The sequence below is a fragment of the Acinonyx jubatus genome, chromosome E1, assembly GCF_027475565.1.
Source record: "Acinonyx jubatus isolate Ajub_Pintada_27869175 chromosome E1, VMU_Ajub_asm_v1.0, whole genome shotgun sequence".
Lineage (NCBI taxonomy): Eukaryota > Metazoa > Chordata > Mammalia > Carnivora > Felidae > Acinonyx > Acinonyx jubatus.
This window is the reverse complement of record NC_069397.1, coordinates 17,354,904-17,370,806: the sequence shown is the minus strand read 5'-3', so window position 1 is coordinate 17,370,806 and position 15,903 is coordinate 17,354,904. Positions and strand designations below refer to the sequence as shown.

General features: G+C 55.0%; 1 protein-coding gene across 4 annotated transcripts in view; it reads right to left on the bottom strand.

Moving 5' to 3' along the window:
• Nucleotides 1-1,116: 1,116 nt before the first annotated feature.
• SEZ6 (seizure related 6 homolog) overlaps nucleotides 1,117-15,903 on the bottom strand; it is a 45,827-nt gene continuing 31,040 nt past the window's right edge. Inside the window, exons 4-17 of one of the 4 annotated variants that reach the window (XM_027034532.2) lie at nucleotides 14,153-14,348; nucleotides 9,716-9,901; nucleotides 6,713-6,881; nucleotides 6,404-6,570; nucleotides 5,633-5,827; nucleotides 5,247-5,385; nucleotides 4,940-5,136; nucleotides 4,153-4,347; nucleotides 3,555-3,746; nucleotides 3,252-3,449; nucleotides 2,945-2,983; nucleotides 2,577-2,694; nucleotides 2,390-2,492; nucleotides 1,118-2,226 (exon numbers count right to left, since the gene is read on the bottom strand). In XM_027034532.2, the coding sequence (XP_026890333.1) occupies nucleotides 2,194-2,226; nucleotides 2,390-2,492; nucleotides 2,577-2,694; nucleotides 2,945-2,983; nucleotides 3,252-3,449; nucleotides 3,555-3,746; nucleotides 4,153-4,347; nucleotides 4,940-5,136; nucleotides 5,247-5,385; nucleotides 5,633-5,827; nucleotides 6,404-6,570; nucleotides 6,713-6,881; nucleotides 9,716-9,901; nucleotides 14,153-14,348 (2,127 nt within the window). In that variant the 3' untranslated portion in view covers nucleotides 1,118-2,193. Of the gene's footprint in view, nucleotides 2,227-2,389; nucleotides 2,493-2,576; nucleotides 2,695-2,944; nucleotides 2,984-3,251; nucleotides 3,450-3,554; nucleotides 3,747-4,152; nucleotides 4,348-4,939; nucleotides 5,137-5,246; nucleotides 5,386-5,632; nucleotides 5,828-6,403; nucleotides 6,571-6,712; nucleotides 6,882-9,715; nucleotides 9,902-14,152; nucleotides 14,349-15,903 lie in introns of all 4 variants that reach the window. The other 3 variants (XM_027034533.2, XM_027034534.2, XM_027034535.2) reach the window with 3 other exon arrangements.

Below are 15,903 nucleotides of genomic sequence, written 5' to 3'. Positions count from 1 at the left end.
GACAAGTGCCAGGGGAACTAATCATTCTACACACCTTCCTCTTAGACCTTGGAGGGTGAGGTCAGCCCAGAGGTTGGAAGTTGGTGCCACCTTGGAGAGCTCCAGCCCTGGCTGTTCCAGGGGAATTGAGAAGAGCTAGCAAGCAGGTGGGATACAGATGTCTTCCGAAGTGACCTCTTGTGGCTAATATAGGCACTGCACTCTACACCGGCTGGAGTTTCTCCAGCCTTCGAGGAGGCCTGTGGTAGAGCTGGGAGGTGGGAAGCCATAAGTGATCAAGACCTCTCTGTTGGAAGACTGTGGAAGTAGAAGGTGCTGGTTGCTGCCATTATTTCCTTCGTGGATTTTGTCTTCTGGCTTCTGAAGTGTCCATAACTCTGTTGCCTGCCTCTTTCTCTTACTCTGGGGAGCAGCCATGCAGAGGACACCTCTAAGCGTGGGTATGCATGCTGGGAGCCAGGGCTGGGCTAACACTTTCATCTCAGGAGGTGCTGGGAGCCATAGGAAAGCCCTAGGGAAGGGGTACCGGTGCTACAAGTGACCAAACATGGCAAACTTAAGCAGATTCTCTCCAGCCAACTTCTTTCTGGAGCCCACGGATAGAGCTTTTGCTAAAACAGGAGCCAAGTCCCTACCCTAAGTTGCATTGCCCCTCCTCTTGATAGTCTGGATGTTCCCTGAGGCCAGGACAGACTAGGGTCTCATGTTCAGGGGTTCAGTCTCTGAATCCGGTTCCAATTTTCTAAACATTGCTAGTTGGGAAAGAAGGGGAAGGAGAGAGGCATCAGGCTTCCTGGGCCTTGCCAACAATACAGTGGCACTGAGGAGCAGCTTAGGAGTATGCCAGACTGTAGTTCTGGACCTAGCAAAGAGGAAGAAAGGAAGCATTGGGGGTAAATGAGCGGTTGGATTCCTGGGCTTCCAAACCGCTGTGGGCCACCTACTGGGGCCTCTTATTTCACCTGCCATCTGTTGCACTGACCTTGTTGGAACAGTAGCCCCTGGAGTACTGCATGTAATTTGTTTGATAAAATCTGGGAGTGATCAGTTGGTGGGTCCAGCATGCCTTCTGGTCTTGATGTCCACATCTCATTTATTTCCCAACTCCCTTCCCTCCAAGAAAGTACCATCTACCTGGCCATTGCTTTTTTTTTTTTTTTCCAAAAAACACCATTTTAATAAGGAAACAACAGAAATAGAAGATTGTTCTCTGGAGCCCAGACCCCATATAATACATTACATGTTCAAAGTGGCCTGTAGCCAACTCCTGGGTCTTTCCCTGGGTCTCTGACCCCATGTTCCATGCCAAACTCCTGGGCCCTTGTACCTCTGCTCCTCTCCAGAATATGCCTGCCCACTCCCCTTATCCCAAAACACAGTGGCCAGGAGGGGAGACTGGCAAGTGGCTGGGGTTAGAGGAGGGACTAGTGGGAAAGAAGATGTTTGTAAAGCCAGACTGACATCAGGGGAAGATCTCCCTCTCCTCAGGGTGTAGGGCTGCCAGGGCAGCAGTGGGGTGGCCTGCTTTGGTGTGGAGCATGAGTGCCTAGGGAAGCCCAACCTGAGCTTCGGGTAGGGTCCCTAAGCCCCTTAGGATCCCTTAGAATTATTGCCTCCAGGAAGCAGAACTGTCCATTCCTGGGGCCTTAGAGAAGGACTAGAGACCTCCCCGCCCGAGGGGCTGATGTCAGCATGCCAGGACTACCCAGAGGTCACTGTTGACAGCAGCTTTGGCCACTAGTGATGGCCCTGTGAGGAGCACCCTGGTGCAGTTTCCACCACCATCAAGTTAACCCCGCTGCAAGGTGCCATATGCCGAGCTGGATGGTGGTCACCTGGAGAGAAGTGCTCTTCCTCGGCTTGTGGATTCCAGGCTAGAGGTCCAGGGCATGAAGGAGAGTCAGGAGAATGCTGGTTCCTGATGCGTGTGCTCCAGCTGTGCTCTGCCCAGAGGCAGATGCCCCCTGACTTGAACCCAAGGAAGGGCCCTATGTGGGCAGTGGTACCAAGAAAATGGGCCCTGGAGGGCATTACAGGTGGGGAAGGGCACAGCTTCTTGAGGGATTGGTGGCGTCTCTTCCCAGATGGTATGTACAGGAGGTGTAGGGACAGCAGGAGGCTGGAAACTCTGCTGCTGGGCTGTGATGCTGGGCTGAGCTGACTCCTCCAGGCTGCCCCAACTAGATGGAGACTTCATATTCTTTCGTCTCCTGCAAAGTAAAGAGACTGCTTGGAGTTGGAAACTTGTATAAGGTTTGCCAGCCCATAATCCACCTTCCCCAGGAAAAGGGAAAGAGTGAGAGGGTTTGGAGGGACCCTCAGGGGTACCTGCCCAAGGGAGCATAGATGAGGTCCTGGATAGGGTGCAAAGAATGGCATAGATACTTACTCCAATTTCGTAAGTTGGATTGTCAAAAGCTGACTCCACAGTAATGCGGTCATAGGGGCGGGGTCGTGTTTGGGGCAGCCGCAGGGGGCTTTTCCCCTGGAGCCTGTGGGACAGAAAATCCTGTGAGTCAGAAGTGCTGGGCAGGAGTGAGTCAGGTATGTAGGGCAGGAAGGGAAACCGGACTCACCTAGAGAAGTAGAGGTACACACCTCCCACCAAGAGCGCCATCACCACCAATGGCAAGAAGATGGCAGCTGCAATGTGGGCGGCATCCAGGGTGCTGGAGGCAGCAGGTGTCTTGGCAACTGAAAACACAGAGGTCGGGATTGGGGCAGAAGTCCCTGTCACCCAGAGCCCATATCTGCCCTCACCTCTGCCCAGGAGAATCCAGCCACCAGCTCCCTCTAGCTAGCTAGGGGCAGGGAAAGAACTTTTGCTCTGCTGGTCCCAGACCTCTCTCTTTCTCCTCCCTCCCTGCTTGGGCAACCCATGGCCTGGGAGCTGTGAGAGCCAGGGCAGGGAGACTATTTCCCAGGCCCTCAGCGGGGGGCTCACCATCCAGGCTGCGGCCGCTGTAGAACCCATCCAGAGAGGCTGGAACAAGAGGGGGGCGCCAAGGGCAGAGGTGAGACCAATGGGCCAAACCACTAAGGCAGGGAAGAGGCTGATCATGGGAAGGATTTGTCCAAGGAGAGCCCACCCCAGCATTTGTCTTGGTGTCACCAGGTCAGAAGGATCTGGCAGAGGCTGGGGAGACCAAGAGTAACGTGAAGGGGGTGGGGCCAGGGGAGTTCTGGTTCTCAGCATTTGGCATCTTTGCCAGAGCAGCCCTGTGGAACAGGCAGGAGTTGTGAACACTCACCAGCGCTACAGATGGGTGGAGGGTCACTCCAATGTGAAGGATGCCCGGGCACACACTTGATGCTGGCCTGACCCTTCAGCACGTAGCCAGGGGCACAAGAGAAGTGGACGGTAGCCCCTGCTGGGTGTAGCCGCTTCTCAGGACTGTGGGCACCGTTCTCAGGGGCGCTGAGGCCATGGCATGGCTTGAGCTGTTCCACTGCAAAGCAGGCAGAGCCCAGTGAGGATGCCAGGCCCCTGGCCTCCAGAGGTGGCTTCTTTTATCTCCTACCGGAGGCTTCCCTCCTACCCGTTTGACACTTACGGAGGCATTTAGGGGCCCGGTCGCTCCACTTGGGGCTGCTGGCTTGCCGGTCGTGGCAGGTGAGGATGGCACTACCCGTCAGCACAAAGCCCTGGTCGCAGATGTACTGCACGGTGGCCCCCACAGGAAATTTGGGGCTAGATATGAGGCGTCGGCTGTGCTCCACGTCCCCGGGGTCGTGGCAAGAAGTCACTATGGGTAGGGGGTGGTGGGGGAGAGCAGCCCAGGTAGAACTCCACAAAAGCCAGCCCGTCCTGGCTTTATTCCAGGTCGGCCAGTATCTTCATGACACGTGGCCCCGCCGCCTGTTCGTCTGTCCCTACCATTTCGCTGGTGTATCCCTTATTTTTCCTCTTCCCATCCACTAGAATCAACAGACACTAGCAGTCTCCCGGGAAGGAAATATTTGAAGTACTTGGTGGAGAACCCTTTGAAAAGGTATTCATTCCTCCATTTCACAGGTGAGGAAACCGAGGCTATGAGAGGCGGAGGAAGCTCAAGGGTACCAGCCAATACCAGCCGAAGTCTGGTTCAGAATGGAGGAGAGGGGCTTGTAGCTTCCATTGAGGAAGGGAACGCAGGGAACAGGTGCACTCACCTCTCTGGCAGGAGGGCAGGTCCTCGCTCCAGGTTAGGTCCCACTGGCACATGAGGACACTGGATCCTACCACCTGGTAGCCGGGGTAGCACTGGTAAGTGACCACTGTGCCGTGTACCAGCTCAGGCTGAGACGGGCTCTTCCAGCCATTGGGGATCTCAGGCAGCTCCGGACAGGTGTCATTGCGGGGCACCTCTGGGGGCACAGGGGCAGCAAGGTGCGGGCCCTTAGCGGGCACTAAATTGTCTGTGCCTGCCTTCCTCACCGTGCGGCCACTCCAGCGCCTGCCAGTTTGTCCTGGGCCTAGCCTGGCCCGGGCAGCCTCAGCAATGCATTCCTTCCTGCCCGGGGGCCCCTCCTTGCCTGCCCCTGACATCATTCTGTCTCTTCGGTTCCTGGGTTATCATGTAGGCAGGCTTTGGCTCTGCTTTCTAAAGGACATCTGCCAGTTCCTCAGTCCTGAGAGAGGGGCCGGGTAGGGTGGGAAATTGTCACTGCTGTTAAAGCTTGTCAGAAAGGCAGAAACCAACACTTTTCCTCAGTTTCCTTTTTTTGGTATGAAGGTCTTCCTGCTGCCTACCCAAATCTCTCTTGCTGCAACAGAAGGCCCCCTCTCACTGTGCCCTCGGGGAAGACTGAGAATAAGACTGGCTTCCTTCAGGTGACACCTGGGAAAGTGTCCAGCTTTCCCTTGTCAGATAAGAGCTCTCAGGTTCATGGCACTGGCCTCTCTGGCTTGCCACGACCTCTTCCCCCAGGCAGCAGGGCAGGGCAGGGGCAAGCTCACCAAAGAAGTGGATGACAAAGCCCTGCTGGTAGCCCAGCACCGAGGCCCCAGGGTCTGACTGGAACTGTATGGTGACGTCGGCCATGGAGGTAAAGAGCTTGAAGTGGCCACGGGGCCCTGAGTACTGGCCCAGGACCCGGGCTGTCAGGTCGTCCCCATCATAGAAGGTAAGCACGTCACCAGGGCCTATGCGCAGCCTGTGGAGGAGGACCGTCAGGGAGGGTGGGCCCGGGACCCCGGGCTGGGCTGGGCAAGAAATGGCCCCAGGGCTTAGGAGCTGGCTTGGCCTAGCCCAGTGAGCACTCACACTCGGACATCCAGCATGATGCGCTTGTCCTCTTCCACGTGCACGCCCCAAATGCAGTCCTGCCCACGGCTGTAAGGCTCCGGCCAGTTGGGGGAGAGCACCACACCAGCTGAGTCTGTGATCTCCCCACTGCACACAGCTGGAAGGCAGGGGAGGCCCCGGAGGTGCGTCCCCTCGGTGTCCCGCCTCCCACCCCCAGCGCTATGTCCTGGGGCTGCCTCCTGCCCACAGGAATACCTACCGCTGGGAGCCCCCACCTCCTCCTCGAGGGGAAGCTTGAATCACACATGTCACAGGGGCCCTATGACCCCAGGTTCTGCAGCTGGCTCTCCCATCCCCACCCTGCTCCCTTTTCCCGGCAGACCCATCCACAGGTACCTACTGACCTCGGCAGGCTGGCTCTGTCTCATTCCACTGGGGGTCGTGGGGGTCGATGCACTCAATGATGATGGAGCCCTGCTCCAGGGTGTAGCCAGGGTCACAGCTGAACTCCACAGTGGTGCCCACGGGGTAGGAGGGGGCGCTGCTGCTGAAGTTGCCGTATTTGACAAAGGGCTCATAGCAGTGGCCCTGCTGGAAGGCTACAAACCAGGCCCAGCCCAGCTCAGTCGCAACCGGGGCAGACATGGGGCAGATGTTCTTCTGCCTCCCGCCCCAAGGCCTTTATGTTCTTGACCACAAATGCGTGTCCTAGGCTTGCAGCAGGGGCGGGATGCCCAGAGCACCCTACCCTGTCATGTTCGGGAGGCCGTCTTGATCGCCATTGCATTCCCAGCACCTAGTTTTGTGCTTCATATACACAGGGCACTCAATAAATGTTTCTTTTTTGGATTAATTAACGAAGGCATGCATTCATGAGTGGTTCTAGAATGTCTCTAGTTTTCCGTCTCTAAGGGTTGGGGCCTTTTTTGCTCCTCAGACTCGAGAGGATTCATTCTCTTGGGCTGTGGAGGGCCCGGGTCCAGGCAAGGGTCTCCCACAAAAATGGGGTAGGAATCCCAAACTGGACGGGAGGGATGGGGGGTGGGGCTAAGTGCTAGCTGAGCAAGGGCTAAGTTGGAAGGAGGGATGGTGGAATGGAGGTGGTGGGGGGAGGGTGTGAGAGAAGAGGCCCTGGGTTCAAGCCCTCCACCCCTGCGAGGCCCCAGCAGGCTCACCCTCATAGCGCAGGGCCATGCCTGCGGCTGCCCCGCTGCTGTCAGTACTGAGCTCCACGAAGAAGTGTCGGCCGGAGCTGAGCAGGCCTTCGATGGGCAGGTACTCCACCTCGTAGGAATCATACACTGGAGGGGCCTCCACGTTGTCCCCATTACGGATGATGAGCCTGGGCCAGGAGAGGAGCGGCTGCACGGCTGGTCCCGTTGTCCCGGGTGGGGGTGTGGCCCAGGCTCGGGTCCCCGTCCTGCCAGCGGGGCATTAGCAGGCCGCGCACTCCTGTCCCACACCGGGCCAGGACCTCCCCTCACCTGTCGTCATCCTCCGCCAGGGAAACCTTCTCAAAGTGTAAGTGCAGCCGCTGGCCTTCGGGAGCCTCGAGCAGCCAGTGGCAGGTGAGATTGTTGCTGTAGTTGCCCGGGAAGCCCGGGGAGACAATGCGGCCGGTGGTGGCGTTGCGGGTCACTCCACCGCAGGCAGCTGCGAGACACAGCCAGGGCTGTGGGCTGGATCCCGGATCCTAGACCCACTGGATTCTGGACGGCCTGCCAAGCGTGCCTGCCCACCCCAGCTCTTGCGTCCTCTGCATGGGGCAGCAGGGGTATTTGCTTTCATGGTCCTGAAGGTCAGTCCTTGGCCTCTGTGACCCTGCAGCCCCAGGCAGCCCGGACTCCCTACCTCCTAACCTTTCACACCTCTGGGACATTTTCCTCCTAACCTTTCACACCTCTGGGACGATTCATGTGCAATCCCTTTGACTGTGGTAGATCTGCCATGGCCTAGCCAAGGGGTCCTGGGTGAGTCACTTCCTCTCTCTGCTGACTCCTCTGGGAGGTCTTCCCCAACTCCCCCCAGGCAGACTTTATTAAAGTCCCTTACCCGGGGCTCCAGTTATTGTTTGGATATGTCCCTTAACTAGGACCCCCTGGGGCAAGGGCCACGTCTTTTCAGGGCAGGCACAGAGTTGGTATTCAGTGTTTTTGAATAAAATGAGTGAACGCAGATAAAAAAGAGGGCAGGACTAGAATCTGGGCTGACAGACATCTGGTGGACGCGCAATCCGCCGCCTAATCTTGTGCCCTCAGCAGACATTGCTAGCCAGGACCTGGCCTCACATACTTTCTGAAATAGCATCACTACCCCCGTTGTTCCTGGGCTGACTCCTCTGGCCTGGGACTGTCCTCTTTCCAAGGGGAGGCTGAGTAGCTCTCCCGGCCCCATCACTGAGGACTTCTGGGTTACTTGGCCATGAGCTCCTGGCAGTTGAGTGGGGCCAGAGAAGGGGTTTCAAAGGCAAGCGGAGTGAGGCTGGTTCCAGGCAGCACTTTCCTCTCTTAGACACACAGCTCTGGCCCCTGCCTGCTCTCAGAGACCAAGCTGCCATGGCGAAGACACAGCGCCTTTGTCTCCAGATGTTCGAGAGAGCAGAATCTTTTTTAATAAAGCTCCTGGGTGGGGTGGGGGGGTGGGGGCATCTGGGTGGCTCAGCTGGTTAAACGACCAGCGCTTGATTTTGGCTCCGGTCATGATCTCCCAGTTTGTGGGTTTGAGCCCCTCATCGGGCACACGGAGCCTGCTTGGGATTCTCTGCCACCCCTTTCTCTTTGCCCCTCCCCTCCTCTCTCTCTCTCTCTCTCTCAAAATAAATAAAACCTTAAAAAAAAAAAGCTGGAGAGAGGGCTGTGTTGATTTTCTGCTTCTCTGCAGAGAGGGCAGACCCACCTTTCTGTTTGGTCTCAGAACAGAACTGCCCTGCAAATCTGATCATGCCCCACCCTTCATTTAAATTTGTCTGTGGCTCCCTGTGACCCCCAGGTAATGCAAGCCCAAGGTGGCATTCAAACCTTTACCAACCCAGCTCTTTCTTGACTCGAGCTTCAGCCCCATCCCATATATTCCCTTCTTTAGGCATGCCTCAGCACTTCCTCACTCCACCGTGCTGCTTTCTGCCTCCACATCTTTGCATGTGCTGTCTCAAGAATCCAACCCACTTCCCTGGGCTCACATTCTTGTAGTCCCTCCATGCTTTCTCCCTGGGAAGCTTTCTTTTCCTCCTTCCTCATTTTGGAGCAGCTCTCCCTCCCTTGGATCCTTCCCATGCCCTGAATTCACCCCGTCACAGCCCTGTTTGCGCAGAACCTGCTGTGTGCCAGAATCCCCACTTGCCAGAGAGCTCCTTGAGGGCAGAGACCACATCTGGCTTATTCGCCTCTGCTTGTGCCTAGCACCCAGGAAGAGCTTATAAAATGAGAGAAGGCTCAAGAGCCCAAGCGATTAAAAAAAGAGCAAGAAGAACAAGAGAAAAGAAAAGGGGCATCTGGGTGGCTCAGTCGGTTGAATGTCCGACTTCAGCTCAGGTCATGGTCTCGCGGTTTGTGAGTTCGATCCCCATATGTGACTCTGTGCTGACAGCTCGGAGCCTGGAGCCTGCTTCAGATTCTTGTCTCTCACTCTCTCTGCCCCTCCCCTGCTCATGCTCTGTCTCTCTCTTTCTCAAAAATAAATAAATTTAAAAAAAAAATAAAAAAAAGAAAAGACGTCCAAGCTGACTTTCACACTGCAGACTGAACACTCCATCTTCCTTCTGCCAACAAGCCCCTCTCCAATGACAGCAACCTCAGACTTCCTGATCATCCAGGACTGGAACCTGGGAGGAAGTCTCCTTCCGCTCGCCCCTCTTCCCTCATCTGTGTCTCTGGAACCTCTTCCCTGCTTTCCATTACCAAAGTCACTAATTTCAGACCCTCTTGCCTGGCCGGCCTCCTGGCCTCCAGACACCATCTGGCTGGCTCTCCTGAGGAATAGTTCTGAGCCCCTCCCTGGCTATTTTCTGAGTCCCTAAACACTCCCTCAACTTGTTGCCTCTGTTGTCAAAGCCTGCGCTGTTCCCTCCATTGAAGTGTTAAACCTTCAATGTCACTTGCCCCAGGAAGCCTCCTAAATACCCAACTAGGAATGATTGCTTCCTCCCTGCCCAGGTCTGTTTGCTGTCCTTCACTGGTGCTTTTTACTTCCTGCTCTGGAAAGTGGTGATCCGTGCTCTTCCTTCTTCTCCCACTTCCTGGAATTGTGGGCTCTTTGAGGGCACGGTACCTGTTTAATTTAGCTCTGTACTGGTGGTGCCTCTATGTCAGAAGTGCTCAAGGAAGGTGGTTGGATAAATGCTACTGAGGTGTGTGGCCATTGTCTGGCTTTCTTATGGAGACCAAATGAAGGTTCCAGGCAGGAGCAGAGAGCAGGGATGATCTCCAACGCCCCCCCTCCCCCCGCAACTTACTTCCCTGTTGAGCACTGGGTCTCCTGGAGCCACTTACCAATGCAGACAGGCTCTTGGGCATCCCAGAAGGGCTGGGTGGCATTGAGACAAGTGAGGATTCTGGCACCCTTCAGCTGGTAGCCAGTGGCACAGCGGAAGCGGGCGCTGCCTCCCGGGTGGAGGCTGGTGACAGTCACAGCTCCATAAGCAGGACGCCGGGGAAAGTGGCAGTTCAGGAGATAGGCTGCAGAGAGAAAATGAGTGACGCTGTGTGTGTGTGTGTGTGTGTGTGTGTGTGTGTGTGTGTTGTGGGGCTGAGTCATAGCTAAGGCAAAAGGGTCCTGCCACAGCCTGCCTGGAGGCGTCACTTGGGCCAGAGGAAGCACCAGGAATTCCAGAAAAGACTCTGATCCCCTCCCCAGAAGGTGCCAGTGAAATGTCCAGCAGCCTAGGCTGGTTAGCGGAACAAGCACAGAGCTGGAAGTTAGAAGGCTTGGGTTCTGGTCCAAGATTTCTGACACTTTTGGCAGATTATTTAGCCTTTCTGTGTCCCACCTCATTTGTTAAATGAGATTCAAAATGCCAGCCTACCTATGAGGTTATTAAGAGAATGAAGGGGATAGTATTTTATTCAGTTTGGTATCCCTGGAATGTAGCTGATAGCACATCTTTATGAAACGGTTATTGAAAGGGGTGCCTGAGTGGCTCAGTCGGTTGGGCGTCCAACTTTGGCTCAGGTCATGATCTCACAGTTTGTGAGTTCGAGCCCTGCATCAGGCTCTGGGCTGACTGACTTGGAGCCTGGAGCCAGCTTCTCTCTCTCTCTCTCTCTGCCCCTCCCCTGCTAGCACTCTGTCTCTCTCTCTCTTAAAAATAAACATTAAAAAAAATAAAAAAAGAAGTGTTTATTGAATGACTTATAGATATGAAAGCACTTGAAATAATAAGTCTATCCTGATGTACTGATATTATTTTTCCTATAGGGGACGAATAGGAATTACAGCCAGAACGATTGAAGTCAGACAGTAAAAAGCTTTTCCAGTATTCATTGGCAAGGGCTGTGGACTTCTTTTAAAAACAGGATGGGGCGAGGGTGGGGAGGCAGGGAACGCCTTCTTGGAAGTTGGGGGAAGGACAAGTTGCCTTGGGAAACTTGGGAACTTTTGGAATTGTCATACCAAGTGTGACCGGACGGTGGCAGCAAATCCTATAAAACAACCTGGCAAGTCCTAACCTGGAGCCAAGCTGGGGTGATAGCTAAAAATGGAGGTCAGCGCTTGGGTCGGAGAGGTGGGAAAGAAGGCCAGAGGGGTCAAGGAGACAGGCTGAATGAAGCCTTGGGCTACAGAGTCTGAAAACTCTTGGGGGTCGTGAGAGGGATGGGGATTGTCTAGACTGAGGATCTTGGGTGGAGGGGCCCACCCTTACTGGTGGCACTAGGTGGATGGGAAGAGAGGTCCAGGCAGGAACTCTGCTGGCCTCTGTGTGATTTGTGTGAATAGAAAAAGGGGGGTTGCCTCTGGGCAGAACAGAATCCAGAAATGAGTTTTGTGATTTTCACCTCTCCTGGTTGTAGTTACTGGGCTTGTGAAAAGAGAGAGGATGATTCACATTCTTCCATGTCTCATGGCCAACGAGTGGTTACTTGTGATTGGCAAGGCAGGACAGGGCGGCACTTAGGGGGTGGTTCTGGGGTCAGACTGCCTGGGTTTGAATATAGGCTCCCCTACTTGCTGTGCCACCTTGGGCAAGCTGCCTAACTTCTCCATGCCTCAGTTTCCTTGTTTACCCACCCATTTAGAGTATTGCATCCAGTGTTACGTAAGAGGTTAACTGAGAGGACCTGTGTGCAATGACGGGCACAGAACAAAAACCAAATGTACCAGCCTGCTGTTATTGTTTATAATCTTGATTGATACAAGCACCTCACATCTGCAGGCACCTTCCAGTTTCTAAAATGCCTTCACGTTCTTCTTGCTTGATGTCTACAACACGTTTGGGAGGCAGGAAGGCAAGCTATGGGTTAGTAACTCATTTTCAGGTAGGGAACACTAAGGTTCAGAGAGACTGAGGGACTTGCCCTCATCATGCAGCCAGTGAGTGGTAGGGTGGGCACGTGAAGCTCCTCCCTCTAGAGCCTTCCATGTCCCCTCTCCCACCTGCTTCCCCAGGTGAAGTAGAAACCTGGGCTCAGGAGTCAGAGAAACCTGTGAGCAACAGACAAGCCTGCCCTGGGTGGTTGGTTACTGTGGTGGCCGCTTACAATGATCTGGGGACAGACCTGGGGAGGGATGGGGAAAAGAGGGTGGGGCACCCCACCCAGAGCACAGAAGAGAGGGGTGACACCCAGGGAGGTCTAGGCCACGAGTCAGATGTACTTAAATCTTTCCTGGGAGTTCCTATCACAACTCTGGGAAGGGAGGTCCCCCATTTCACAGATTAGGAAATTGGGCTGGGATGAGGTGAGAGCAGGAGGCGGGGGGGGCAGATGAGGAAGCCCCCAGACTCCAGAGAGGCCACTTCCCGGGAGGAGCTTCCTCCTGTTGCCATGACTACCGTTCCCAGGGAGCCTGGATGACTGCAATCTGTTGAGCTATTTTCTCCCTGGCGTCTGTTTCTGGGGCCAGGTCCGGTGCCAGGAATGCTCAGGAGGGAGGAGGGGCATGCCTGGCAGGGCCCTCTGCTTCCTCACCCTGCCTGAGGCTGTGGGAGGGGAGGTGGAACTTGGATTCTGCAGATGAAGCCCTTGTGGGGGCCCATGCTTGTGATCTCCAACATTATCTTGGACAGCTCCGGCAGTGATGTGGGTACTAGTCCCCTCGCCCCCTCTTCTGGCACCCTCTTTCTCCAGCCCAGGGAGACACGCGTGTGAGCACATGCTCCTCCTGTTCCCATCTCTGGGATCAGGGCTAATTACAGCCTATAATTAGGGGAATTACACTCATTAAGGAAAGAGCTGATCATTGACAAAAACTGGGCCGAGGAGGGAGGGCTTCTGGGAGCCGAGCAGGAGGCAGGGCTGGGCCAGCTTCCCTAGCCCCTCCTTGGGGTCTGCACCCCTTGCCAGGCCTCCAGCTCCCTGCCTTCCAGCCACCTTTGTCTGGCCCAACAGAGAGAAGGTCCAGGGTTTTGTGCGAAGGAATTTGCGGCAAGAGAGAAGGTTACCATGGTGTGAAATTATGCCCACTGCTAGGGAGGATTGATGAGCCATTAGGGAGCCTGGCCCTTGCCTCAGCTGGCCCCTTGCCTCTGCCAAGACCCTGGGCAGCCCATGCCCACCGCCAGGCTCCATGCTGCCACACCAGACTGCTCTCCCAGTTTGGGTGGAGAGGCTAGAGAGGGGCAAGTGCTTCTTAGGTGGTTCCAGCATCTGTGTCTCCAGCGCCTGTCCTCCTCCCTGGGCTGTGGACCCTGTGGAGCTTCAGAAGTGGGCCCCTATTGATAATGCAGGGCAATGCCGTAATTGTTCACACCAATTATTTCCCCATTAGCACTCCCAGTCTGAACCGGTTACCCTGTTACAGCAGTACAAGGGGTCAAGAAGACTTTGCCTGGGGAAAGGGGGCCAGGAGAGATGCTGATGGAAGAGGGGCAGAGGCAAGCCCCTTTTCCTCCCTTTCCCATCCTGCCAGCTCTTTAATACTTGTTTCGGTTCCTTCATGGATCATACTAAGTTCATGGAACATCCTAAGTGCTAGGCACTTCACATGAACCCTTTTGTATAATCCTCATCATGACTTTATGGAGTAGGTATATTGGTCACATTGTACAGCGGAGGAAAAGAAGGTCACAGTGGTCAAATGGCCTGTCCAAGGCCAACCAATGGGAAGGAGATTTAGACACAGGTCTTCCCATCTCCTGAGTCTGTGATTTTTCCCATTATATCTTGCCACTCCCTTATTTCCAGAGGTGTTCTGAGCTGACTGGGGCCTGAGACAGGTCTCGGGTGAATGAGGCAGTTCAGGAAGGCCAGGTTGGTAGCAAAGGACCTCCCGTTGGTCATTATCAAGCCCCTTTGACCTTGGCCCCCTTGAATTTGGGGGAGATGGCTTTTATTGCTACTGCTTGTTTAAGGGTCTGCCTCCCCTAGAGATTCTGAATTCCTTGAGGGCAAGGACTTGGAGAGTTCATCTTGATATTGTCAGCGTCCAGCACAGGCCTGGCAAAGAGCAGATGCCTAGGAAAAGTTTACTGAATGAACGAATGAATGAATGAATAGATGGCAAGGGGCACCCCTGAGGCTACCTGGTTCTGTGTCGGGCCCCCTTCACAACCAGTTCCTTACAGGGTAGTAGGTGGAGGAAGGAAGGTTCTGGAGGTGTCTGATGTGTCTCTGTACAACTAAACAATCACCTTTAGTCGTACAGAGCTTCACTGGGCATCTGTGCCTGTCCCCCGTCTCCCCTCCACCCCCTATACACACTATAGTAGCACCAGAGATCCCGAGGAGGGCACCCACTCTGGGCTGGTTCCTCCCTCCGCTGCCCAGGCCTACCTTGGTAGTGGAAATGGAAGGTGCCAGGTCCAGCAGGTGGTGGGAGGCTCTGGAACCTCAGTGCTGCTTGGTGGGTGGGGCTACGGATGACCTGGCCCCTCAGCAAGAAAGACTGGTTGGCCAGGGGCAGCGGGTCAGGCCCCCCCAGGCCCTCCACAGTCACCACCTCCCCCTCTCGGAGGCTGATGTTCTGGACCTGTGGTGGGATAGACACAGCAAAGCAGAGCAGTCAGGCTTCTTCCTGCTGACTGAGCCCTGCTGCCCACAGGCTCCCAGAGGCCCCAGGCATGGCCAATCCTCAGGGCCGCTTGGCTACTTGAGCCCTCAGGCCCTGAACTAGGCTCTTGAGTGCAGGAGAAGCTCATTTCACTTCCCAGTAACCCCGTGAGCCTGGATCTGAAGTTCATATCCCAAGGTCACATAAATATTATTAGCAGAACTGGAATTTGTAAGCATGCCTTTCTGTCTCCAAAGCTTTTCTTTTCCTTTCCTTTTTTTTTTAATAATTTTTTTAATGTTTATTTATTTGTGTGTGAGAGAGACAGAGTGTGAGCGGGGGAGGGGCAGAGAGAGAGGGGGAGACAGAGAATCCGAAGCAGGCTCCAGGCTCTGAGCCGTCAGCACAGAGCCCGACGCGGGGCTTGAACTCACAAACCGTGAGATCATGACCTGAGTCGAAGTCAGATGCTTAACCGACTGAGCCACCCAGGCACCCCTCTTTTCTTTTTTTTTAATTTGAGAGAGAGAGAACATGCGTGAGTGGGGGAGAGGGGCAGAGAGAGAGAGAGAGAGAGAAAGAGAGAGAATCCCAAGCAAGTTCCATGCTCAGTGCAGAGCCTGATGCGGGGCTCCATCCCACGATCCTGGGATCATGACCTGAGTTGAAATCAAGAGTCAGAAGCTTAACAGACTGTGCCACCCAGGCGCCCCATCTCCAAAGGTTTTCAATGACACCAGGACACCTGCTGCTTCCTATCCCTTCACTTCTCTGGGCTCAGTTTTCCCTTCTGTAAAGTGGGGTGGAGTAGGTATGTTGAACTAGATAGGTGTCCAAGGGCCCGGCCAGCCATGTGAGGTCTTAAGCATCAGATCCATGTGCCCACCTTCCCCTGGACACCCCCTGCTGGACCCCATATCCAGCCTGCCCCACACTGAGCCACCGCACACCCAGCCAGCAGCTTCTCTCACCGTCCATGTGCATGCCCAAGTTAGAAACTGGCATCTGGCCTCCTCCCTTATACTCCGCCTCCGATCAGTCATTCAATCCTGTCTGTTGGACCCCAATTTTCTTATTACTCTTCATCCCCCTGCCACTTCCCAGCTCCTCACAACTATTACTCACTGGGATCACTGCGGCCGCCTCCCTGCCTGCAGGGCTTCACCCACTCCTCCCTCTGCATCAATACTTTCTGAACTGCAGCCAGCTAATAGCTCCAACCTGTGGCCCGTTGTAGTGCTTCCTTGCTGAAATCCTCTGGTGGCGCTCTGTGGAGCCCGCCAAACCCCCACTATCTAGTCCTGATGCCTTGCCGTGGCCCTCAGGGCTCTGCCCAACTTGGCCTGTGCAGCCAGGCCTTATGCTGTGCGCCTGCACTTCTTGGCCATCAGTGTCTCTTCTCTGGGCCTCTCTCTCTTTTTAAAAAATGTTTATTTATTTTGTTAGAGGGGGTCGCGGAGGGGTGGAGAGAGGGGAGAGAAAGGATCCCGAGCAGGCTCTGCGCTATCCGTGGAGCCCGACGCGGGGCTCGAAC